The following is a 25,345-nucleotide window of genomic DNA, read 5'->3' on the forward strand; positions in this document are numbered from 1 at the left end:
AATTTAATTAAATATCCACACTACTATTCAAAAGTTTGTGGTTAGTACAATTTTAAGTAAATTAAAACCAAAAAATTAAGTAGTGCAACTGTTTTCAATATTGATAAAAGTAAGAAATGTTTCACCATATCAGTATATTAGAATGATTTCTGAAGGATCATGTGACTGAAGACTGGAATAATGACTGCTGAAAATTCAGCTTTGCATCACATGAATAAATTATATTTTAAAATATTTTCAAATAGAAAATAGTTATTGTAATTTGTAATAATTTTAACAATATACTGTTATTATTTTAATTTTAAGCGAATAAATACAGGTTCGGTGAGCATAAAGACTTCTTTTAAAAACATTTAAAAAATCTTACTGAACCCAAAGTTTTGAATGGTAGTGCAAATGTTTAAAGAATATTTTTTAAAAATAATCATTTACATTTGAGTATTTATTTTTTTGAGAATTTTCACATTACAGTAATCATTGAATTTGGGTGAAAATATGCATAATTTTTATATAATGTGATGTCATAATGCATAAAATTCTTGCTTAAAGTTTTAAATTAAAATAAAATTATTTTTTTTTATACTTGTGTTTGGGAAAAAATATGACCAAGGTATATTGTTGACACTTTGTGCGATTCAACTTTAGCAAGAAGTAGACCTTCTGATTTTTAGTAACAAGCAGATTGTAGATACATTAATACCCCCCCCAATTTATGTAATCAAAACAAGTTCAACTCTCCAGAGGTGTCAGAAACTTTCCGCTCTAGTGTTTTGCATGTGTTTAAAGTGATTTACATTTAGTTTGCTGAGTTAGAGATTGTGATACAAGAACATTTTGGGACCTCTCTGTTAATGAGGCTCCAGGATACACTCTTAAAAATAAAGTTTCCAAAAGAGGGTTTTTGCAGCAATGCCGTAGAAGAACCATTTAGGGTTCCCCAAAGAACCTTTCAGTGAACAGTTCTTAAAAGAACCATTTTCTTCTTAGCGTGAAGAACATTTGAATAATCTAAAGAGCCTTTTTCCACTCTAAAGAACCTTTTGCACAATGGAAATGGATGTTAAAGGTTCTTCATGGAACCATTGATACAGTAAAGCTCCTTTATTTTTTTTAATACCTCAGCCTGATCGTGTGTTTGTCTGAGTTCATAAATCAGCTGAAGCCTGATACACAAGCTAGAGAACAGAAGACAATGGCAGCCAGCTACCTGCTACATACACACCTTTTCTCGTCTCCTCGCCCCCACCTGTGTGACAGATGGACCCCAGTGGGGCTGGAACATAACTCAGCATGGCAGCAGTCTGTGTGTGTTTATTTGTGTGTGCACCTGGCCATACCATGTATATGTGTGTGTGTGTTTTACAGAGAGTTGAAGTGAAGTTGGCCGAGTCTGTGGGTCTTCGTCTGTGCTGTTAAATGATTCATGTGAATTTTCCCCATGCTCTTTGTTTGTGTTTATATAGCAGAACCAAACTAATGCATATTCTATGAGGAACAAACTGCCAAGAGTTGCATTTTCTTATGATCTGTCATTTTATGTCTTAGTTTGGGTGTGGGCTGTGTTCTGCCTCTAGATATTGATGTTTCAATTTTTTTAATGTGTTTTTTTGTTTGTTCTCTCTCTCTCTCTCTCTCTCTCAGTGTCTCCTCGTCTTTTGCGCCGAACAAGCCGCCCCCGTGCACGGGCCATCCCGCTCTCTCCAGGAGGCATACCTGAGGCCGATGCCCACCTGCCTTCTTTGCAGACAGAAGTGTGGAGCTGGGGCCGAGGCCAGGAAGGGCAGCTTGGACATGGTGACATCCTTCCCAGGTCAGAGTCTTGCCATCAGCACGAGGAGCTCCCTTCTTCCCTAACAACTCATGAATTACATAAGATTCCAGGGCTTTAAAATATAATGTGCTCTGCTAAAACGAGGACAGCCTCATGAGATGCATCACAGAGGAACCTAATGTAGTGATTTGTTTGGATTTCTCTTTCTTTCCAGACTGCAGCCCATCTGTGTAAAGAGTCTGAATGGTAAAGAGGTGTTGAGAGTGGCTGCAGGTGCTCATCACTCTCTCGCCCTGACCGCCCAATCACAGGTGACACACTTCACCTGCATATCTGTGCCTTTTCTTTTGAGCGGTGAGCCTGTATTAGTGTAATCCTCTTGTAATGTGTGTGGTGTGTGTATGGCAGGTGTTTTCCTGGGGCTGCAACACTTCTGGGCAGCTTGGACACATGGAATCACCCACCACCTTCCCTCACTTAACCAAGGTATATGCGCACATGCACATAAAACAGAAAACATATCACAAATTATTTTTGAAATGGTTTAAAAGGTTTGGAAATGCCATAAAAAATAATAAACTAATATTTTTAATTTTAATAATAATAATACTTATATATATAATAATAATAATAATAATAATAATAATATATATATATATATTAAGGGTCATTGATGAATAAGGTTTTTGAAAGTGTAAAAAAACATAATGGAGATTTAATTTTGAAGTTTTATTAAGTGTTAATGAGATTATGTGTTTTTTATAATCAATTAACACTGCTTTTGTCATTTTTACACCAAAAAAGTCATTCGGTTTAACCAAAATTTCGTTTTTACCAAATTACACTTTTGGTTATACCGAATGACAATATTTTCAAAAAATGCTAACAGGCTAATATCTAGCTAGTTAGCAAAAGGACAAACATTTTATATTTAGTACAAGTTTTTAAAATATTACAACATTTTCCATGTTTTACAGCGGTTTTACCGAATGACCTGATGTTTCGGGACATGCATATGAGCAAGTGAAAACATAAATTTTTCAAATAGTTAGGAGAGAATTAATTACTTTGCTTCAAGACCATGTGGTCCTTTGCAGGTGTCTAAATGATATCACATCCTGTCACATGATACTGACAACATGACTTGATCCAAAACGGTCTCTTTATATTGGTTTCTCCAAATGACATCAATGAAATTCATTTTTCCGGACATTCTTCTCATAACAAAGCAGCGACTTCTAAACATAATTTTAATACCATTTTGCACTACGTTGAAATAAGATGTTATAAAATCATGCCTTAATAAAAAAATATATATACATTTATTACATTTTAAGATATTTTAATCACTAATAAAATGCCTTTATGGGCTTTTGGATGGTTAATCTGAATGACCTTTTGACACTTCAAAATCTTTAAAATGCCTTTATATGCAGTAAAATATAATTAAAACCTTTCGGATTCAATAAAAGAGATCTAGTTGTACTACCTTACATACTTTGGATGTCATATCTTTGTTTTTTATTATTATTATTATTAAGGCCTTTAGACAAAAAAATTACCCATCTTGTCATTGACCCATATATATATATATATATATATATATATATATATATATATATATATATATATATATATATATATAAATTTATATTTTTCTACTCTCATTCAAAACATTCAAAAATGTTTCAAAGTAATACTTTTATTCAGCAAGGATACATTAAATTTATCAACATTGAAAATAAAGACATTTATAAAATTACAAAAGATTTCAATTTCAGTGAAATTCTGTTCCATTGATCTTTCTATTCATCAAAGAATTCTGAAAAAAAAAAAAAAAAAAAATCATGTTTCCACAAAATTATTAAACAACTGTTTTCAACATTGATAATAATAAGAAATATTACTTGATCACCAAATCAGCATATTAAAATGATTTCTGAAGGATCATGTGACACTTAAGACTAGAGCAATGATGCTGAAAATTCATTTTTGAAAATTCAGAAAATTCATTTTTCACAGTTTTTACTGTATTTTGGAGCAAATAAATGTAGCCTTGGTGATCATAGGCAAATCTACCGACCTCAAACTTTTGAAAGGTAGTGTAGTTAATAATAATAATATTCATATTATTCTAATATTTATAATAATATTCATATTATATTTAATTTATAATATTAAATATATTAACTATAATAGTAAAATAATTATAATAATTATTATAATATTAATTATATTTAATTATATTTCTAATTTCTATAACATTTTTTCTGTAAATTTTATTAATTCAAATTCGGTATAAAATTTTATTTTTTTATAATTTTTTAGTACTGTATATAACACTATAACAACACACATTTACTTAAATGAGGGTATACCACTGTTTTTAAATGAAGCCCATTATAATTATATAACAGAATAACACTACCATAAAAGCAATCTTCTGCATTTTTAGAATTAAGAAAATAAATTTTTTTTCAGAAATTTTTTTTCTGGCCAAGTTTTGTATGGGAATTTGCCTTGCAAGTATGACAAGGTTAGAAACTCTTGACACTCGTGCACACCTTGCTGCAGTGTGAGTCTTCTTTGTTTGGATGCTTCCTAGTCAGCTCCCTAATTCAGTAGTCAGAACACTGCCAAGGGTGCACTCAAACATTAAATACCTAACAATTCCCACAATGCACTATAAAAACCAGTGAGCATCAACTGTTCACTTAAACCATTAAAAATGGAGGATGAGTAAATATTTCATGAGTGCACTGTATTATATAACATCTACAAGGAAGATGCATGATAAACAAAACAATTCATACCAATAGGATATTGTTCCTGATGCTATTGATATACCAGTGATGTTTTAACTACACAATCATGTAATAGTAAATAGTAAATTTGTGTTGACAACATACTGATTCATGACTTGTTTGCTTTGTTTGTCCTCTTTTGTCTTTGCGCAGCTGTCAGATGGGATTCGCGTGTGGGATATAGGGGCGGGTCAACAACACACTCTCTTATTGGCTGATGGAGACTGTATCCAGCCAATCCTGTACTACAGTGGGCAGCAGGTGAAAGAGGTGACGGAGGTGACGGAGCAAACAGAGGAGGAGGAGCAGACCGGAGAATACACACAGCAACCGGTGCTGCTGCCCTTTTGTATGAATGTGAGCAAGACTTTGTCATTATCATCATCATCATCATCACTTCGAATTGCTATTGTATATAATAAACTATATTCTCTGATTACTGTGTTTTGAATTCTGTACATTGATGCTGTGTTATTACTGTTATTTACATAACTTATGACTCTCTTTATTGTGTGTATGTGTGGTAGTTGGGCTATGTAAGCAGTGTGTGCTCAGGAGGACGGACTTGTGCGGCGCTGACTGATCGTAATGTAATGGGTTTTATTGCCAGTCTGCATGAGCTGGCGGCTGCAGAGAGGAAATATTACTGCAAACTCAGCAATATCAAGAGTCTTCTGCTCCAGCCATTGCTCAAACTGGGTATGACAGTGTGTGTGTGTGTGTGTGTGTGTGTGTGTGTGTGTGTGTGTGTGTGTGTGTGTGTGTGACAATAACTGTTTTTATTCTCTGATTTAGACTTTCATTAGCATATCTTCATTATAGCTCTGCACAAGCTGTACATTTAAAGTCCCTTGATGTATGCAACAAGATTATTGTTAACTAAATGTAAAACCATACAAAATTTGTTACTTGAAATGAAATAAATGTTAACTGAAATAAAATAAAATATAAAAAAAAAAAATTATTTTGTTTCAGCTAGTTACCAAGCCATAATTTCTCATTTCCATTTAAAGTTGAAGTACTAAAACATAAACTAAAACTAATAAATAAATATTAATAAAAACTCTATAGACATATTTTAAAAATATAATACAAATGACAAAATACAACAAAATTACTATTATTTTGAACTAAAATTAAAGTGAAAATATAAAAATTAAACCTAATTCAAAATATTAACAAAAACTAAAATTGTATATAAATGATATTAAACTAACACCTGTATGCAAAAGTATATCTTATAATATAATATAAAATAATATATAATATATTCTTAAAATTGAGAGTTCAGAATTATTACAAATGTTGCTCAATTTGTAAAAAATAAAGCTCAAAACAAGAAATGTCTGTCCTGTGTGTTTTAATAAATAATTATTTGGAATTTGTAGGTCTTACATTGTTTTTTATTATTATTTTTTAAGATTCTCTAAGCTCCACCCTCGGTCAGTCCACTGCAGGGCTGCTGCAAAATCTGATTGGACGATTGAGTCGGCTGTCTCAGCTCACGGGTCAAAACTCTGCCTCTCTAACCTCCTTCCTGCGGCGTTCACGTGATATCCGAGGTCTTGTTATTCTTGACGACGCACATCTGTTCCTGGACACACATTCAGAGCAAGTATACTGCACACACACAATAAAGCACCTGAAGGCATGAAGTGGTTACCTCAGCAGATGGAATAAGAGCCGTGGGCTGTTGTTCGTTACCCTATGCTCATTAATGAGGAGATAACATGAAATACAGGATTTAAATTGCCCTTTAAAGTGTATAGTGTAGATGTGTCACAACCATGACTATATTTAAAGGATTGGTTCACTTTAAAATGGAAATTACCCCAAGCTTTACTCACCCTCAAGCCATCCTAGGTGTATATGACTTCCTTCTTTCTGATAAACACAATTGAAGTTATATTAATAAATATCCTGATGCTTCCAAGCTTTATAATGGCAGTGAATGGGAAACAACGAGTATGAAGCTCAAGAAAGTGCATCCATCCATCATAAACGTACTCCACATGGCTCCTGAGGGTTAATAAAGGCCTTCCGAAGCGATGCATTTGTGTAAGAAAAATATCCATATTTAGCGAGTTATAAAGTAAAATAACTACCTTCCACCAGACAGCCTTCCGTATTCAACTTAAGAAAAAAGTGTAACACCTCTTGCAGTTCAAAACGCTTACGCTACGTCCTACACCTTCCATGTTCAACTTAAGAAAAAGCTTTTTTCATAAGTTGAATACAGAAGGCGGTCTGGTAGAAGCTAGATATTTTACTTTATAACTTGTTAAATATGGATATTTTTCTTACACAAATGCATTGTTTCGCTGCAGAAGGCCTTTATTAACCCCCTTGAGCCGTGTGGAGTATGTTTATTATGGATGGATGCACTTTCTTGAGCTTCATACTCGTTGTTTCCCATTCACTGCTATTGGACGCATCAGGATATTTATTAATATAACTCCGATTGTGTTCATCTGAAAGAAGAAAGTCATATACACCTAGGATGGCTTGAGGGTGAGTAAAGCTTGGGGTAATTTTCATTTGAAAGTGAACTAAACCTTTAACATAGTATCAGACATGTTTAAATAGCAATGCCTGTTCAGTGTTCATCAATTTTGTGGAAAGTGCCAGAGCACAAGACACCTGTTGAGTGCAGTCTGACCAGATAAACACAGTTAATCTTGAAATCAGATTACTGTAACCTGCTGTGTTCCTGAATTTCAGGATGTTTTCAGTATGTTATATTCTCTACAGAGCTGTACTGAAATAACTTCTAATTCAAAAGAAACATATTCCAGCATCAAACAGATTTAATACTTGTAATATAATGTATAATTGAAAAAAATCCTCAATGTCTTTAATTAGACAGAACCTCAGTTGTTCAAGATGACGTAAGTTGAGATTTTCTTTTGAAGTATTGTCATTATTTTTAAAAGTTGATTCAGAATCTGATATCTCTATTCGAGGGGTTTTCCCAGTGGTGTCAAGTTTGGAGTGTGTAAGGACCTGGAAAACCTGGAAATGTCGGGGAATTTTTATTCATATTTTTCCTTCTAAATGTAATTAAAATAAAAACGTTAAATTACATGGAGTTATTGTCTCCCAAAAGAAAGAACTGATTCTGAATTGCCTAAAACTAGTCATTTGTAATTCCAGTTTTACTTGCGCGAACCTATGTAGGTTTGTAACAAATTTGCATAATGCCAATCTATGGTCTTAATTGGCTGCCCGTGAACAATGTCTACTTTAACCCTCAAATGCTGTAATTGTACCTGAGGCCTGGAGAGTATGGTTCATGCTGTCAACATTTAAAATAGCATAATAGGCCTTCATCACAGTCCGCACGTCGTCACATTCGGATCCGTTTAGTAGCGTAAGCAGATTTTCCACCTGCATTATTGTCAATGAACGGATGCCAGTTTTAAGAAGAAAATTAAACTAAATTAGTTAAACTTAACAATAAACGTCAATATTTAAAACTGTTTATTTAGATTTACACTGCCGTTCAAAAGTTTGGGATTGGTAAGATTTTTATTGTTTTTAAAAGAAGTCTCTTCTGCTCACCAAGGCTGCATTTATTTGATTAAAAATACAAAAAAAAAACAGTAATATTGTGAAATATTACAATACAATAATAATAAAATACAATACAATAATTAAAATACAAATAGTTTTCTATTTGAATATATTTTAAAATGTAATTTATTTCTGTGAAGTCAAAACTGAATTTTCAGCATCATTACTCCAGTCTTCAGTGTCATTCTAATATGGTGATTTGGTGCTCAAGAAGCATTTCTTATTATTATCAATGTTGAAAACAGTTGTGTATAATTTTGAACAGCATTTATTTGAAATAGAAAGCTTTTCTAACATCATAAATGTCTTTACTGTCACTTTTGATAAATTTAAAGCATCCTTGCTGAATAAAAGTATTAATTTCTTTCATTTCTTTCCAAAAAATATTTCTTACTGAGCCCAAACTTTTGAATGGTAGTGTATAATGTTACAAAAGCTTCCTATTTCAGATAAATGCTGTTCTTTTCAACTTTCTATTCATCAAAGAATCCTGAAAAAAATTTGTTTACACATATAGTATGGCTTGCGCGCTCCCCTTTCAATCACGAAATATGTATTGGAATATTATGACACCTTTTTTCTTTGTTTCACAAGACTCAATTAATGATTGTAAACTGAGGTTGGTGTCTTTAGAAGAAGTATCTGCTGAATTTTACATAAATAAATCACAACAATCCCGTGCTATGGGCACAGCCATTGATACAGGCTGCAGCAGCTTCCACTTTTCGTATGCAGAAGTGTGATAAAGGCCTATAGGGCACTTTAAAAATTCATGGGAATCTCTGTATTCAGTACATTTATTCAATTAACTTGAAATTACTCTTTCTGGCTGCAGTCTCTCTGTAGTCATTAAAAAATATTATTCTGTAATAAATGATTGTAAAAGTCATGGGAATTTATTGCTCAAAAGTGTTGTATCCTCCTTCTCAAGTCAGCTCATTTTCCTAGCTGTAATAATGTCCTTATCTTTCTTCTTGTGTCATGCAGGTACTGTTCTGCAGTGGGTGATCTCTTAGTCATGGGAGGGTTTCAAGCCCTTGTCAAACCTTGCCAGTAAGTGGTATATATGAGTGTTATGCCCTGTCCCAAATGCTTTCCTAAGCCTTTGCTGTCCTCGGATTCCACACTTGCTGCAAAACTCTAAATATGTAAAAATATAAATTATTTGCTATTGCTCATGAAGTGATAATATTTTACAGATGCTGAAGTTTACATGATTACAGATTGAATTATATTAAGAATCTGTCTGTTTGTATCTGTCTGTTTGTAGTGATGTGTTTGGCAAGGGGGCAGAGGTTGTTCAGAGGTTGTCTGAATGTTCTGAAGAGGGTTTGCCCTTAGCGGACATTCTGGCGCATCTCTTTTACCTGCCCATAAAGCACCTGCATGAATATGGGCGACTGCTGCTGAAACTGGCTACCTGCTATGAGGTGGTGGGTACTTACTGGAAACACAATAACACTTCATTTTTGTCCATTTCAACAAAAACATGTGCCTATTAAAATTATTTGACTTATTATTTGACTTTTCCAGTTTTATTGTTATTGCATGAAACCATAATGTGCTAATGTAAAGGTACATTGTAATGTTTTGCTGGCTCTGTTTTTTGCTTGCTGCTGTTTTTTAATTTATATTATTATTTATATCTGTTTTATGCTTATTCAGATATATATATAATATATATATATATGTGTGTATGTATGTATGTATATGTATGTATGTTTATATATATATATATATATATAATACATATACATACATATACATACATGTATGTATGTGTGTGTTTTTATATGTATTTTTGCTTTTTTGCTTATTCAGATTGGTGGGATTTCTCATTTATAACATACAAAATGATAAACCCATTGAACCTGAATAAGCAAATAATATATATATATATATATATATATATATACAAATAAAAAACATATATATATATATATATTTGCTTATTCAGGTTGGATGGGGGGTTTATCATTTTGTTTGTATGTGTTATGAAAAGTTTCATATTAGGTCATATTTTAATTTTATTTGTATTTGCGGTTAATTTCTGCCAAAAGTGGTTCTAACAAGTATTTTCTTATATGTGTGTGTGTGTGTGTGTGTGTATATATATATATATACATACATACATACACCAAATATGACCATACCAAATGATAAATTGAACCAACCTGAATAAGCAAAAAAAAAAAAACCCACATATATTCAGGTTGGTTGAGTTTATCTTTTGTGTGTGTGTCATTATATTCAAAAACAACAATACTGGCAGAGCTGCAGTGCACTGATTTTCACTCACACCATCATTACATAAATCTCACTTTTGTCTCTGTGTGACAGAGTTCTGTGGATTATCAGAAGCTGCAGGATGCCTGCTCAAAGTATGAATCCATGGCTCTTCATCTGAAGAAGAGGAGGAAGGAAGCTGAATACACGCTCCACTTCTGGAAGAGCTTTCCTGGAAAGATGACCGTAAGTCACCTTGCTGTTGTCTCAGGCCCTTAGAAGCACTTTACCTGTCAGTTTAATGCACATCAGACAGCCAGGTGCTCTTCCTGCTGAGCAGATAGTTTTATTTCAGTGCACTTGTGGATTAGAGAGACAACGTGGATGAAGTTGGGCTGTTAATTAAGAGTTCTACTCTTTTCTCAGGACTCTCTTCGTAAACCATCTCGTCGGCTGATCTGTGAGAGCAGTAATAAGGCTTTAACTCTTCAGAACGCAGGACGTTTTTCCGTCAACTGGTTCATGCTGTTCAACGATGCACTTGTTCACGCACAGGTTTGCCTCTTTATATATACATTTTACTGCCATTTCAGTTTCATTTCCGCTTTATCTCTGCCTTTTCTGTTGGTCTCATCCTTCTTTCCTTACACAATGCTTTCACTTCTTTTTTTATATTCGCATATAGGGCCAGACTAACAATCTGTTTCCAATGACTGATGTTTTAGTGATGTTTATCTTTGTTTTGGTAGGGCATGGTCCCCTATAAGAGTCTTGTAAGTATGGGCTGTATGAATGAAGAGTTTCCCCATAGCATACTGTCCCCTAGTGCCCAAGGATGCACCCTACAGCTGTAGTGTTTAGTCAATGCTTCTGTTAAAGGAATATTACCAGTTAAATAAAACTTTTATTTAATGCTTGAGGCATCCAATTAATGCAGAAAATAATTTTAACTCATCCTACAATAAAAAAGAAAGAAATATAATTTAGTATAATTGAGATTCTAGTTAACGTTTATTATATTTCAAGTAATGAAGATGTTTTTTTTTATGGGTTTACTTTTAATTTTAGTTAACTATAATAACTCTAAAGCACTTACAATGGAAGTCTATGGGGCAAGCCAGTTTGAAGTGAGACTTCATTTCAAGGTGGACGAATTTCTGATTATGTGTTATCTACTTAATTCCTTTGGGTGGAGATTTGCTCCGCTAAAAAGTACTTTACTGATAGTTTCGTCATATTATTATCCTTTTGTTTCATATTTTAAACTTTTTGTTGTGCTGTACAATCTCTCCATAGGCTTCCATTTGAAGCGTATTACTGTTCAAACTGAGGGACGAGTCAAAATGATTTTCTGTGGCTGCAGATGCTGTCAGGAAGACTTAAGTTGTATTTAACTCTAAATATTCCTTTAAAGAGAATGTAATCAATTATTGTAATGTATTATTGTAATAGAGTTCAGTTTGAACCTGAAGTTTTGACAGAAATCCCTGTAATGCTTACATTCTACCTTGTCCAGAGTTTGTTTCTGTGTGGTATAAAACTCTAGTAAGATGACAGTACATCTGGTTGGGTACATTCCAAGGCTTCCTGCTTGCAAACCCTTTGTTAAAGACATGTTATAGCACTTATGCATAAATGTACCTGTATCTGGTTGTAATTAAGGGGCATGTTGTGCTGGATGTTAAACAGTAGTGGTTCTGTTTAATGCTGAGTCTCGTCTTAGTGAATGTATCAGTGAGTATTTGAGATGATGATCCATTATTTTTATCCCTGTTTTCCCCCTTGACACCTCTTAAAGTGTCTATATGTGTCTGTTTGTCCTTTCATCAGCATTATCCCTTTCCATCTTAAAGAAAAAAAAGTGCTCTTAGGAGAAAGAACAATATGTTCAACATTTTACATTTTAAAACGTTACAGTTATATAAGTCAACAACCTACAACAACTGTAAACCAATTCACAGTTGGTTTATGTTTGAGATGCGCTTGTGTTAAGTTGTATGGCCTCACAAGTTTCATTATCCTGTACACTGAATCAAAATATCACTGTTTACCAGATACAATTTAGCTTGACACTTGTAAACAAACCCTATGAATTCTGAAATCTAAATTTCAGATATTAAAATTCTATAATTTTTGCCTAAATAAATAAAAATAAAACACAAAAACTAAATTCAGTCCTTTGTAAAGAAATTAATACTTTTATTTAGCAAGCTATGCATTAAATTGATCTGTAAATACATTAACATTGTTTAAAAAATGTATTTCAAATGCTGTTTTTTGAAACATTCTATTCATCAAAGAATCTTAAAGGTGCAGTAGGTGATCTGGAAAATGCTAACGTTAGCCTGCTAGCATTGAAAGCATACGATCCCACCCTCCCTGCAAATCGCCACGCCTACTCCAAAATGCATGAATGCACACAGACACACAGCTGCTCTCGGCAAAGCGTCACAAGAGACGACGTTAAACTACTTCATGTCTCAAAGCACATAACATTGCAATAATAATGAATGTAAACAACTTAAAGAGCTTGTACCTGACTGCTGCAGATTTATTTTTCTTGATATTGTTGACATGGAAACGCATATTTCCGAGTCTGAGGACGTGGTGGCTGCTGTTTGTTTTCCTGTGACTGAGGTCTGTCTGTATAAACTCTGCTTAGCATGAAACGCGCTGATGACATGATGTCTGCGCCAACAGGATGCGCGAGGGTATGTAAAAACATACGTTGACAGGCAGGTAGGACATCATATTATTTCATTCGGACCGAATATAATGATTTGATGAACATTTTATGGTCCTGCGCCTTCCACAGATTTTTATTTATAAAAATACATTTAGACCATTTAACATGTGATTGCTATCAGGATATGTGGAAACTTTCAACCAGTATAACAAAAAATGTTTCTGTATAGAATCACCTATTGCACCTTTAATTCTTAAAAAAAGTGTAGCATGGTTTCCACAAAAATATCAAGCAGCACAACTGTTTTCAACTGTGATAATAACAATAAGAAGAATGTTTCTTGCACACCAAATCAGCATCATAGTATTTCTGAAGGATCATGGACTGGAATAATGCTAATAATTCGGCTCTGCCATTACAGGAGTAAAATATTAGTTATTTTAAATTGCAATAATATTTCACAGTATTGCGTTTTTCCTTTATTTTTGATCAAATAAATGCAGCCTTGGTGAGACTTTTAAAAACATAAAACATCTGGTAAACTTTTGAACAGTAGTGTAACAGTATGAAAAATGGATAATCACTTTGATATTTGATATGTCCAATTAAATATACAACATATATATACACAGATCTCCTAATATCTGCTGAAAACTGATATGAAACTGATATATTGTGCATCACTGACCAGGAATTGAAAGCAGAATTGTTTACATTCTGAGTGCATTTATTTTCTTGATATTGTTCCTGCTTTAGTTACATTTCTTTTTTAATCCCTCCCAGTTTTCCACTCATCACGTCTTTCCATTGGCTACTCTGTGGGTGGAGCCGATTTCTGAGGAGAACACGGGCCTGTGAGTGTGCCAGTCATGTATTTTAGCATTATTTAGTTGTAAAATGTGTGTATATGTTTTATAGAGTGTTGATTTGTGTTGTTATGTGCAGATATGGTTTAAAAGTGACTTCACCTGAAGAGAGCTTCACTCTGCTGGCCTCGTCTCCAGCTGAAAAGGTAGACCCAGCTTGACTCAAAATGATAATGAGTTTTTCAGAAATATGTGTAGTTGGTTAAACAGATATGTCCTGCTTCCCAGGCAAAATGGCTTCGTTCTATAAACCAGGCAGTGGAGCAGGCGCTTAGCGGACTGGGGCATGATGGGATACCGTCTTCTACAGGGGTGACACAGAGAGCAGACCCGCCAATTTCACGGACGGCATCGTACACGTTCTACAAAGACAGTCGGCTCAAGGAGGCCACGTACGAGGGCCGTTGGGTCTCAGGGAAACCCCATGGACGGTAGGCCTTTGGACATTGAATTGTGGGTGTGAAAGTCTTCTTAAAAGAGGGAAGATGATTGACTATGTTTGTATTTTAGGGGCGTGGTTAAATGGGTCGATGGACGAATGTACACAGGGACATTCAAGAACGGCCTTGAAGATGGGTTAGTGGCAACTGCTGGCTTCTTTTATTTTATTTTCCATTTCTGGAAATATTTCAGCTATTGTTTTCTTTGCAGTTTTGGAGATTACATTGTGCCGAACAAAAACCTGAACAGCTGTGATCATTACCAAGGGCAATGGAAGGATGGCAAGATGCACGGCTTTGGAACATTCAGGTTGGTGATTGTGTGTTTATTTTTGTATATTATTTTTAGTTTATTATATTTGTTTATTATTTTTACATTAGCACACATTATTAGTTGTTTGATAACATAGTCAAGCAAAAGGCTAATCATAATAATTACCGTTATGTGTCCAACGTTGTAAAGAGCGATACCATTGTGCAGCGTTTACCTCAGTAAGTTGACCGAGTGGATCTCTGAGCTGGTGTGAGCGAGTGAAGGCGGGGCTAATTTGCATATTCATTGATCCGTGTATATTAAATGAGGCAAGGATGTTACATTCAAGCTATTTTAAGGCATGAAGAAATTTTTTTCATAGGAAAAAATGTTTAAATATATCATTTTTGTGATTTAAAGTTGAGTTTTAAGGGATAAAATTATTGACTACAGGGGGACTTAAATATATTTTAAAATATAATTTATTTCTGTGATGGCAGGTGTAAGTCTTTTGTATGGAAGCTTGTTTCCACCACTGAATAAAAAATTTAAATTATGACTTTATTTCACAATTCTGACTTTTTTTCTCGCAATTGCGAATTTATATCTAACAATTCTGAGAAAAGAAGTCAGAATTGCATGATATAAACTTGCAATTCTGACTTTTTTTCTCGCAATTGCGAGTTTATATCAAGCAATTCTGACTTCTTTTCTCAGAACTGGGAGATATAAACTCGCAATTGGGAGTTGTTAAGTCCAATTCTGAGGAAAAAACATTGACTTTTTGTCTAAGAATTGCGAGTTTATATCTCACAATTGCGTGTTATAATGTCAGAATTGCAAGATAAAAACTAGCAATTCTGAGAAAAAAAAGTTTTTAATTCACAATTGCGAGTTTATATCACTTTATAGATTAAATGTCACAATTACCTTTTTTTATTTTTTATTCTGTGGCAGAAACAAGCTTCCATACTTTTGAGATTTGATAAATCAGTGTAAAATAAATAGAAAAAAAATAATAAAAAACATAAATATAAACTGTGTAAATCAAATTGTGATTTGATTTTATTGAAGTTCTGACAGAGTGTGTGTTTTTGTTCAGGTATGCATCTGGTGAAGTGTACGAGGGCTCATTTCAAGATAACATGCGTCACGGTCATGGGATGTTGCGTAGTGGGAAGCTGAATTCCACCTCCCCCAGTGTCTTCATCGGCCAGTGGCAGTATGACAAAAAATCTGGCTATGGAGTTTTTGATGACATCACCAGGTAAATACACAAGGGATGAGGTCACATAATGGTTGTGGCACTTACGTGCCTTTAGTTGAAATGTATTAAACATATTACACACATTAAGATGAGTAAATATATGTGCACTATACTAACTGTGCTTTGTGTCAGAGGGGAGAAGTACATGGGCATGTGGTTGGATGATCAGCGGCAGGGGAACGGAGTTGTTGTTACACAATTTGGCCTGTACTATGAAGGTGCTTTTAGCAACAACAAAATGATGGTGAGATTCACATACACACATTTGTTTTTGTTGATAGTTCACCCAAAAATGAAAATCCTGTCATCATTTACTCACCCTCAAGTTGTTCCAAACCTGTATGAATTTCTGTCTTTTGCTGAATACAAAAGAATAGATACAAAAGATATTTTGAAGAATATGGGTAACCAAACAGTTGATGGAACCCATTGACTTCCATAATATGAAAAAAAAAAAAAAATACTATGGAAGTCAAAAGAAAGAAATTCATACAGGTTTGGAACAACTTGAGGATTATGACCATATTCAGAATATATAATGGCCTCTTGAGCCTTGTTGCTTTTATTTAACAGTTACCGCACAATAAAAATATTATGAATAATTTATATTAAAATTATTATTTTTTAAACAAATTGAACAAAGTGCCATCTTTTCACTACAAAATATATCTCCTTTTTTCCTTATAGTCTCCACACATTATGTTTTACTGTCTTTGAACCTACAAAAATGTCTTTTTGCTAGTAAAGTATGAAAAAATAAACTTCAGATGATTTTTTTTTTTTTCTAGGGGACTGGGGTGTTACTGTCTGAAGATGACACCACATTTGAAGGGGAATTTTCAGAAGATTGGACTCTAAATGGAAAGGTGATTTATAATGCTTACAAACACTTAGCCATTCAAAAGTTTGGGGTCATTAAGATTTTTTTATAAAAGAAATTAATATTTTTATTGAGCAATAATATATTAAATTGATCAAAATTGACAGAAAAGAAATTAACTTTGCTACAGAAGATTTCTATTTCAAATAAATGCTTTTTGAACAGAATCCTGAAAAAAAAAAATATATATCATGGTTTCCACAAAAATATTAAGCAGCACAACTGTTTTATCCTGGATAATAATAAGAAATGTTTCTTAAAACAGCAATATTAGAATGATTTCTGAAGGATCATGTGACGCTGAAGAATGATGCTGAAAATTTGCCATCACAGGAATAAATTACATTTTAAGATATATTAATACAGAAAGCTGGTATTTTAAATTGTAACAGCTTTGCCTTTAATATATTAAAATAGAAACTTGTTTTAAATTGTAATAATATTTCTTAATATTACTGTTTTTAATGTTTTTTTGTTTTTTTTTTCAAATAAATGCAGCCTTTGTGAGCATAAGGGACTTTTTTCAAAACAAATGTTAACTATTCTCAAACTTTTGAAGGTACAGTAAACAATTTCTGAGAAACGCATTTGAAAATTTAAATGAACACCTAAACAAGCAGTTTTGTGAATATTTGCTAGATGTCTGTCCTGTGTGTGCTGGAAAAAAATGTTGTGTTTGTACATAGTCCTGGCTGTGTAAATAGGAGAAAAAACTAAGTGGGTCGGACCAATCTACGGAGCACCAAAACACTCTTGTAGCCAATCGGCAGTAGGGGGCGTATATGCTCATGATGAGGTAGGAGAGAGAGTGAACAAGAGTGATATTTGTAGAAAGACTGAGAAAGAGAAATGGCTGAGAATGAGATATTACCAAATAGGAAAAGGTCAGAAGAATATAATTGGAAGAAGAAGCTTTAATATTGGAGAAACTTTCCAGCGCTGGAGAGACGTTAGAAAGCAGGAAGGCCTGAAAACAGATGCCAAGGTGTTTATTTTTCTGCTCTGTACGTGAGTAACATTGGTTTTTTACTGTTTGACAGAACCAAGATATGCTGTTATGCTGTTGTTGTTGAATCACAGCTGATTCATCCATAGTTGTGCGAGTTGCCTGATGTGCTAGCTGTTAGTCGTTATTTTGGAGGCGGAGCAATGAAGGGAGGGGTGTGTTTGTTTGGGTGTCAATTTCAAATATCAACAGAGTTTCTCAGAAGTCGCTTACTGCACCTTTAAATGGTGGTGTATGTTCACACAAACAAGTCTGTTATCATCTTTCTGCAGGGTGTGTTGACCATGCCAAATGGAGACTATATCGAAGGCTCTTTTAGTGGGGTTTGGGGAACCGGACTAAAGATGTCAGGTTCCTACTACAAACCCAGCCTCTACGACTCAGACAAGGAGAAGGCTCATGCACTGTAAGATCATGTGTTGAACTGTGTAGCATATTCAAATGTTTAATGACATTGTCATTGTTGATGGAGGGCCTATATGTATGTGTGACTGTGTTTATCTGCAGTAAACTGGGCAGGTTAGCGGTTCACTCCGAAGATAAGTGGAAGGCCGTGTTCATGGAGTGCTGGAACAGGCTCGGCTGTGATTCTCCCGGACAGGGACAAACCACTACAGCGTGGGACAGCATCGCCGTAGCGCTCACTGCTAACCTGAGACAGCAGAGAGACAGGTTCACTTAAACACTCACAGCTAATTCCAGTAGAGCCTGACATTAGCATGTTGCTAAGCAATGGCACAGTATTTTTTTGTTATTTAAAGGGCGCGTTAGTAATATGCGCCTATAGGCGGGTGCACAACGCATGTACACTCTGCTTGTTACACACACAGGGATGCGCAGAAACACACAAAAATGCCAAATATTAAAAATAAAAGGATTATTATTATTATAATATTAGTAAAACATTATTATTGTGGACATAAATATAAAAATGCCTGCATGTCATTATGACAGTCATTGCACATATCAGAATTACCTATTTGCAGTAATGACGAATGAAATTGGCTAATTATTTGACCAATCGTGGCAATACACACGTATTTAAACTGACTTGTCAGGTTGAGGGTGTCTATATTCCGCCATTTAAATAGCAATCCGCCATGGTGCAAGCACACCTGGCTTTTAAAGGGAATGGGAGACGACATTCTGATTGGTTTATTGTACGTTACGCCCAAAACACACACATAACTCATTAAAAGACCCTTTTGGACCATTTTTCCGTCGTTAAACTAGCAAAAGTGGATTCGGAGACGCCTTAAGTGCACCTGCACCATCGCTTCAGAACATGCGCTTAGATCGTTTAAATAGGGCCCAAAGACTGCAACATTCCATTTAAAAATATTTTGATTTCATGGTGTTTGTGTTTTAGTCCAGAGTTGCTGAGTCGCTCTCATCACAAAACGCTGGAGAGTCTGGAGTTCATCCCTCAGCATGTGGGTCCTGTGACTTTAGAGGTGTATCACACAATCCGTCGGTACCTTGTCAAGGTAAGCATTGCCACTTGTCATCAATTCACTGATACTAACCACATTTTCTTAACATAATATTGTCTTTCCAGTGTATATTGTCCTTTTGCTCCTCTAAGGAGTTGTCTGGTGATTATGTCACTGACCCCTAATGTTTGACTCCAGGCATGTGATACCCCACTGCATCCTCTGGGTCGGCTAGTGGAGACATTGGTTTCGGTGTACCGTATGACATACGTTGGTGTCGGGGCCAACCGCAGATTACTGCACCAGGCCGTCAATGAGATCAAGTCCTATCTCAGCCGCATCTTCCAGCTCGTCAGGTAAGTGCGTCAGTCAAACTGACAACAAAGTCTGTTTAAAATGTCTTTTCCATGAATATTTATGTGTTTGTGTTTAGATTCCTCTTTCCTGATCTGCCAGAGGAAGGAGGTTCACTGGCTGACCCTCCAAAAGAGACAAGCGGCTCAGACCCTGCTGGGAAGCAGCTTGAGTCTCCTAAACCTGGGTATGTAAGATATCACGATATCATCAGATATATATTATGAGAAAAATAATACCTTGACCAAACTCTGTATTTATACAACTGTAATTGTTTATCACAGTTAGCTTGAGAAAATGAGAAAAAAAAGATTATAATTATGATGTTGTGTGTGTGTGTGTGTGCAGGTGTGTGGTCAGCAGCTCTGCTCTCCTCCTGCCGGTGCTGTTGCCACGTCTCTATCCTCCTCTCTTCACTCTCTACGCTTTAGAGAAAGAGAAGGAGGATGATGTGTACTGGGAGTGTGTGCTCCGACTCAACAAACAACCAGACCTGGCGCTGCTCGCCTTCCTCGGGGTGCAACAGTGAGTCCCACACACAGCTACTCTGAGACATACATAGATTTGATTATCCTGTAGTGATCAATCTTACTACCGTTAACAACTGTTTTCATAGGAAGTTTTGGCCTGTGACTGTTACAGTACATGGAGAAAAACAACAGGTATGTCCTTTTATAAGAGAGACTCTATAAGTTTGTTTTAAAGCACCCCTGTTATGTATGTGTAATATAGCTGTGTGTGAATGTAAAAGGTCTGAAAAGTTTCAAAGTGCATGATATATGGAGTTATTGTCTCCCAAAAGAAAGAACTGATTTTTACTTGCCTGAAACGAGTCTTCAGTAATTCCAGTCTTGCGTGAACGTACATAGGTTCGTATCACCGTATACAAGTGCTGAGGAAGCCTCCAGAGCTGAGAATGAATATTTAATTGAACCGTTTCAGACACTGTGAGAAATAAGGTGATGCTGCAATGTGTATTATGAGAAAATGAAAGTGTTTTTGGCCTTGGATGCATGTAAACCTGCTGTAAGAGACCTGCGAAACAACATTAGGAAACTTTAAAATAGCATAATAGGGGCACTTTAAAAAGTCTCATAAATCTCTCATTGAAGGCAATATGCTGATTATGCTACCTGAAATAAAACCCTGGAACATGAAGCAATATTAATGGAAATATTTTGGGTGTGTAGGTTCTCTCAAGCACTAAAGACAGCTGTTTTGCCTCAGCGGTTGAGACTTTACAGCAAATAAGGTTGGATATTTTTTTTTGTCTGATAGCTTTTGTAGTTTGTCTCTCTGGTATATTGTTTCAAGGTTTTTTCTCTTTTTATTTCAACAGCACAACTTTCACCCCCTCAGACAAGCTTCAGGTCATCCAGCTGACCTTCGAGGAGATAACCCAGGAAGTACTTGCACTTCTGAAACAGGATTTCTTGTGGTCTATGGATGACCTGTTTCCTGTCTTCCTCTTTGTTGTTCTGCGTGCACGGTAAGGATGAGATCACAGGGTTTCTAAGGCCCCCTTTTTTGGAGTATGTATGTATTGTACACTACTTTTCAAAATATTGGGGATGGTAAAAAAATATTCTCTTATTCTCACCAAGTCTGCATTTATTTGATCAAAGATAGATTAAAAACAGTAAATATTGTGAAATATTGTTACAGTTTAAAATAACAGCTTTCTGTTTTAATATATTTTAAAATGTAATTTATTGAAAGCTGAATTTCTGCAGCCATTACTCCAGTTTTCAGAGTCACAAGATCCTTCAGTAATCATTCTAAATGATTACGTGTTTCTTTTAGACTTTTAGTCTAACAAGGCATGTCATTTAGTTGACAGCTGTTGTTTTCTTTAGGATAAGGAATCTGGGGTCAGAGGTCAGTCTCATCGAGGACCTGATGGATCCATGTGTACAACATGGAGAGCATGGCATCATGTTCACCACACTCAAGGTATAGTGTACATAAGGGTTTTTTACACTATAATTAACTTTTAAACTCTAGTTTTAGTTTCAACTCTGGTTTAGCTCCATTTCACCCTTGTAATTTTATCAGGGTGTTAACACCATATTGGGTTATGAAAAATGTGTATCTGTGTAAGCACTTGGTGAAGAGCGTCATTGATGTCTATTTACAACATGTTTTTAGAAGCGTTGATCATTGTAGCCAATGACAGACATATCTGTTGAGCGCGTGAACACAATGGCCAATCAGAGGTGTTAAGAATCCGCTCAAAATGCTAGGGGGAAATGCTGTTATTGTCACATTTTTCAAATTTCAGTAACAACTTGGTACCGAAGTCTGTACTTTTGACAACCCTAAGCCAAATATGAAAAAAGGAATTATTTTTGGTATACCAAAAAATCACTATAGCAGAGCTTGGCCTAAACTTTCTCTTTCAGATCAGTTAAAGTGTGGTCACATATTGGCAAAATTTTGTGAGCAAAAAAGGTCCATTGCCAGTTGTGTAGCGATGTATGAACCTCAGCTCACACAGAAGTCACTTTCAAACCAAGCAGCTTTCTGTTGGTGAATCTGCATGACAAACTTGAATAGAATATCTCTTGATATTCCCAATCATGTGGATTCTTGTTAAAATGACTGGATTTCATCCGTAAAAATTTTCGCACCTATAGAATGTATATGTTTTTTTAGTAACAGACAGCTAATCATAAACTGCCTCGGTGCTTACCTTATTAAATATGAATTAAATATGACATTTTTCAAACATGAATTCTTTTATTTTCTTTGTCTAGGCATGCTACTATCAAATCCAGCATGAGAAGGTCACATAATGAACACGTAATGATCTCTCCAAACCCATCTGGTAAGGCAGTGCAATGACTGACAAACTGACCAGCCAAACATAGTGTTCTCGAGACAGCGCTTGCCATGACTTGATGTGTGAGGAGCCAATCATGTTCTGAGCCTGGATCACATGGCCGGCGAAGGGTGATTCCATGAAATCTGAGCTCTCACATTCAAACAGTCCAGTTTATGTGCAAGTCAGTCTTTGGTTTGGTATTTATTAACATATATTCTTTATATTTTTGTGTCTTCCTCACTCAAAAAGCCTTTTAACTGCTGCCATTCCATCATACAACAGATATATTGTTCTTTTATTAAAGAGCCTGTACTTCATTGGCTCAGAATGTATGATGTTTAACAGCATGTCACCTCTCCCTTCAAGCACACATACTGGTCGATCCAGTGTCAGTTGTCGATTAATGATGTATGAAGTTCATTAGTGTACTGTAAGCCATCCGAAATAATGGTTTCCATCTACCTCTGTCTTTCAAGTAAACTACTACATTTTCCTGATCGTATTACATCATTAATTGCAAACAGCACACTGCCTTGGACCCAAATCATGAATCTGTTCACATAAATGAAAAATGATGTGCTTCTTATTAATGATTGTCCATGAAGAGAAACACAAAACGTAGGCTGTAACTTTTATTGCTGATGTCTGATTCATTTTGAGCTTTCTTGACCAAATGCACAGTGATGATGACCTGCTTTATTATGTACAAGTTTACAAGCTTCTTTGTTCAGCCAAACTGAACTTGGTATTAAAACGGTTGACACTAAGCTGAGATAGAAAGTGTTTGTGGGTCAACACATATCGTTTTGTTCTTTCTCTATGCACTCGCACAGCAGTTTTCTTTTGATGCACTCTTGTTAAGTATTCTTGTGGTCAGTTTTCTGAAAAATGTTCAAGTCTTTAATTCAGAAAACACTTGAAATGGTTTCTCTGCATCTCGGTTGGCAGTGTTTGAGTTTTTTAGTAGATTGTCATTGGCACACTGGAAAAAGCTGAACTAATTTGGTCATTTCTCTGTTCTTAAATTAAGCAGCTGTTGCAGAAAGGTCACTTGACATAGGCAAACGCTGTAGTATTCACTGCTAAAATCAGTTTCTTTCTTGTGAAGTGTTCTTAAAAGTGCCTCTGACAGTGTTATGGATGTGTGTCAATCCATCTCTTTACCCAGCAATAGCTTTGAATTGAGTGTCATGTTTTAAAGCTCAACAGCCTAACGCATAATTTTCTTTTATTGACATTGTTTTATTTATTTAGATCTGGCTGCAGCACAGATAATCTGAGCGATGTAGATAATCTGCAGGGTATTTCACGTACAGAGCACCAGAAGGGCAGGGAGTTCGAATAAATGGCCAGAAAACCCATTTCCAAGGATCAGAGATCAGGATTTTGATGCTAGTGTGTGATTGTATGTTACTAAATGTAATCATGCAAACTGTTATGGCGAAGGACTGTTGATGTTTACAACCATTGACATGTTGCATGAATATCATGATTCAAGTTGTACTTTGCGTACAGAAAGTTACGGTTTGTATTTCCACACCAGTTTTTCTACACTGAGCCTGTGTTTGAATGTGTGTATGTGTACAAGTATGTTTAAAGTTTCTGTCATTTTTGAAGAATATTGTATGTTCAAATTGTTTACTGACATAATTCAGATAGATGGCAATAAAACAATGATTGGGAATTAAAAACTGTTGTTTTGACTCTTCTACTTGGCCTTTAGTACAGCTGTTTCCAAAACTTTTTGGGGGGTTGGAATTAAAAAAAGTTACTTTGTTTCGATGGTTCATTTTTAGACATTCTACTAACTATAACTTTGCAACTACATGTCAACTAACTCTAATTAGAGTATTAGTAGACTGTTAGGTTAAGGTTCGGGTTAGTAGAGCAACGTGACGTTGCAAAGTTTAAAAATGCTGGTAAAACTGTTTTTTCTTAAGAAACCTTTGATTAAGAATAAAAAAGTTTCTATTTGTCTGTTTCCACTGAAGTGGCAGCATTGAGCTGTTAAGGTGGCAAACACTTCTTCATTAGCAACTGTTGAATCAAATGAAAATGAGAATATTTTGCTGTCAGAATTTGATTGGATGCTTTGTCATTGGGGTAGGTAAGTGTTTGTACTCTCTTATGAAATTTGATAAGCTTATTTATTTGTTATCCTATGTCTGATTAAATGGTTTGCTGCATTTTAATATTTCTGTTTTCAGCCTTGTCAGAATGGACGAATGTTGACACATCTTTGGAACGACTGCTTTAGACTGGCCTTAAAGGGTTAGGATCAACATCTGTTTATCCTTTTTACTTTAAACTGATTTTAGGGTAGTAGAGAGAGGGATGAGATGAAGTAACAAATCATGAAAATGGAAAACAGTTTTCCCCCTATCAGCTAATGCCTGTATACATCATTTTTAAGCTTAAAGACCTTTTACCCAGAGATGATGGGCATCTGCCCAACAGAATAACAATGTTGTGTTAAACCGACTTTCCTTTTGAAATGGTTTGAAGTCCCAATAAGTGTTTCAAACTGCTCTGTAGTAATAAAAGAAAGTGAAAGAAATATGCCGCATCAATGACTAGGTGCCACTTAAAGGGATAGTTCACCCAAAATGTATTTACTCACCGTCATGTCAATTTTCTTTCTTCTGCAGAACACAAAATAAAAGGCAAACAACATTGTCATTGGTGTCCTTTTCTGTCATACATACTCAAGACACAGGTGTGTAAATAATGACAGAATTTCTTTGTTTGGTTAACTACTTTTAATTACTTTAAATTATTGATCAAAGCCAATCACTTTTCAAAACAACAAAAATAGAATTAAATATAAGAAAATAAGAAAATAAACTTACTAAAGCAAGCATTTATGCAACTGAAATTTTGGCTCAAAACATCCCTAGTAAAAAAAAAAAAACCTATACCACAATCTATTTAAAATACATTTATTTCATACTAAGTATACTTC

The 25,345-nt window shown here is 35.0% G+C and overlaps 1 protein-coding gene across 4 annotated transcripts in view; it reads left to right on the top strand.

Annotated features, from left to right (window-relative positions):
* Positions 1–24,074, top strand: part of als2b (alsin Rho guanine nucleotide exchange factor ALS2 b) — a 31,575-nt gene extending 7,501 nt beyond the window's left edge. For 2 of the 4 annotated variants that reach the window (XM_051897117.1, XM_051897119.1), the window contains exons 7-36: positions 1,642–1,810; positions 1,986–2,082; positions 2,180–2,257; positions 4,729–4,932; positions 5,103–5,274; positions 5,997–6,186; positions 9,136–9,201; positions 9,419–9,581; positions 10,489–10,620; positions 10,801–10,929; positions 11,124–11,147; positions 13,844–13,914; positions 14,006–14,072; positions 14,155–14,357; positions 14,437–14,502; positions 14,578–14,676; positions 15,722–15,886; positions 16,019–16,130; positions 16,675–16,752; positions 18,045–18,178; positions 18,280–18,444; positions 19,142–19,259; positions 19,404–19,561; positions 19,639–19,746; positions 19,908–20,084; positions 20,176–20,221; positions 20,750–20,811; positions 20,899–21,048; positions 21,416–21,512; positions 22,316–24,074. In XM_051897117.1, coding sequence (XP_051753077.1) covers positions 1,642–1,810; positions 1,986–2,082; positions 2,180–2,257; positions 4,729–4,932; positions 5,103–5,274; positions 5,997–6,186; positions 9,136–9,201; positions 9,419–9,581; positions 10,489–10,620; positions 10,801–10,929; positions 11,124–11,147; positions 13,844–13,914; positions 14,006–14,072; positions 14,155–14,357; positions 14,437–14,502; positions 14,578–14,676; positions 15,722–15,886; positions 16,019–16,130; positions 16,675–16,752; positions 18,045–18,178; positions 18,280–18,444; positions 19,142–19,259; positions 19,404–19,561; positions 19,639–19,746; positions 19,908–20,084; positions 20,176–20,221; positions 20,750–20,811; positions 20,899–21,048; positions 21,416–21,512; positions 22,316–22,354 — 3,539 coding nt within the window. In that variant the 3' untranslated portion in view covers positions 22,355–24,074. The remainder of the gene's footprint in view (positions 1–1,641; positions 1,811–1,985; positions 2,083–2,179; positions 2,258–4,728; positions 4,933–5,102; positions 5,275–5,996; positions 6,187–9,135; positions 9,202–9,418; positions 9,582–10,488; positions 10,621–10,800; positions 10,930–11,123; positions 11,148–13,843; positions 13,915–14,005; positions 14,073–14,154; positions 14,358–14,436; positions 14,503–14,577; positions 14,677–15,721; positions 15,887–16,018; positions 16,131–16,674; positions 16,753–18,044; positions 18,179–18,279; positions 18,445–19,141; positions 19,260–19,403; positions 19,562–19,638; positions 19,747–19,907; positions 20,085–20,175; positions 20,222–20,749; positions 20,812–20,898; positions 21,049–21,415; positions 21,513–22,315) is intronic. The other 2 variants (XM_051897118.1, XM_051897120.1) reach the window with 1 other exon arrangement.
* The last annotated feature ends 1,271 nt before the right edge of the window (positions 24,075–25,345 follow it).

Source organism: Ctenopharyngodon idella, chromosome 6 (assembly GCF_019924925.1).
Source record: "Ctenopharyngodon idella isolate HZGC_01 chromosome 6, HZGC01, whole genome shotgun sequence".
NCBI lineage: Eukaryota > Metazoa > Chordata > Actinopteri > Cypriniformes > Xenocyprididae > Ctenopharyngodon > Ctenopharyngodon idella.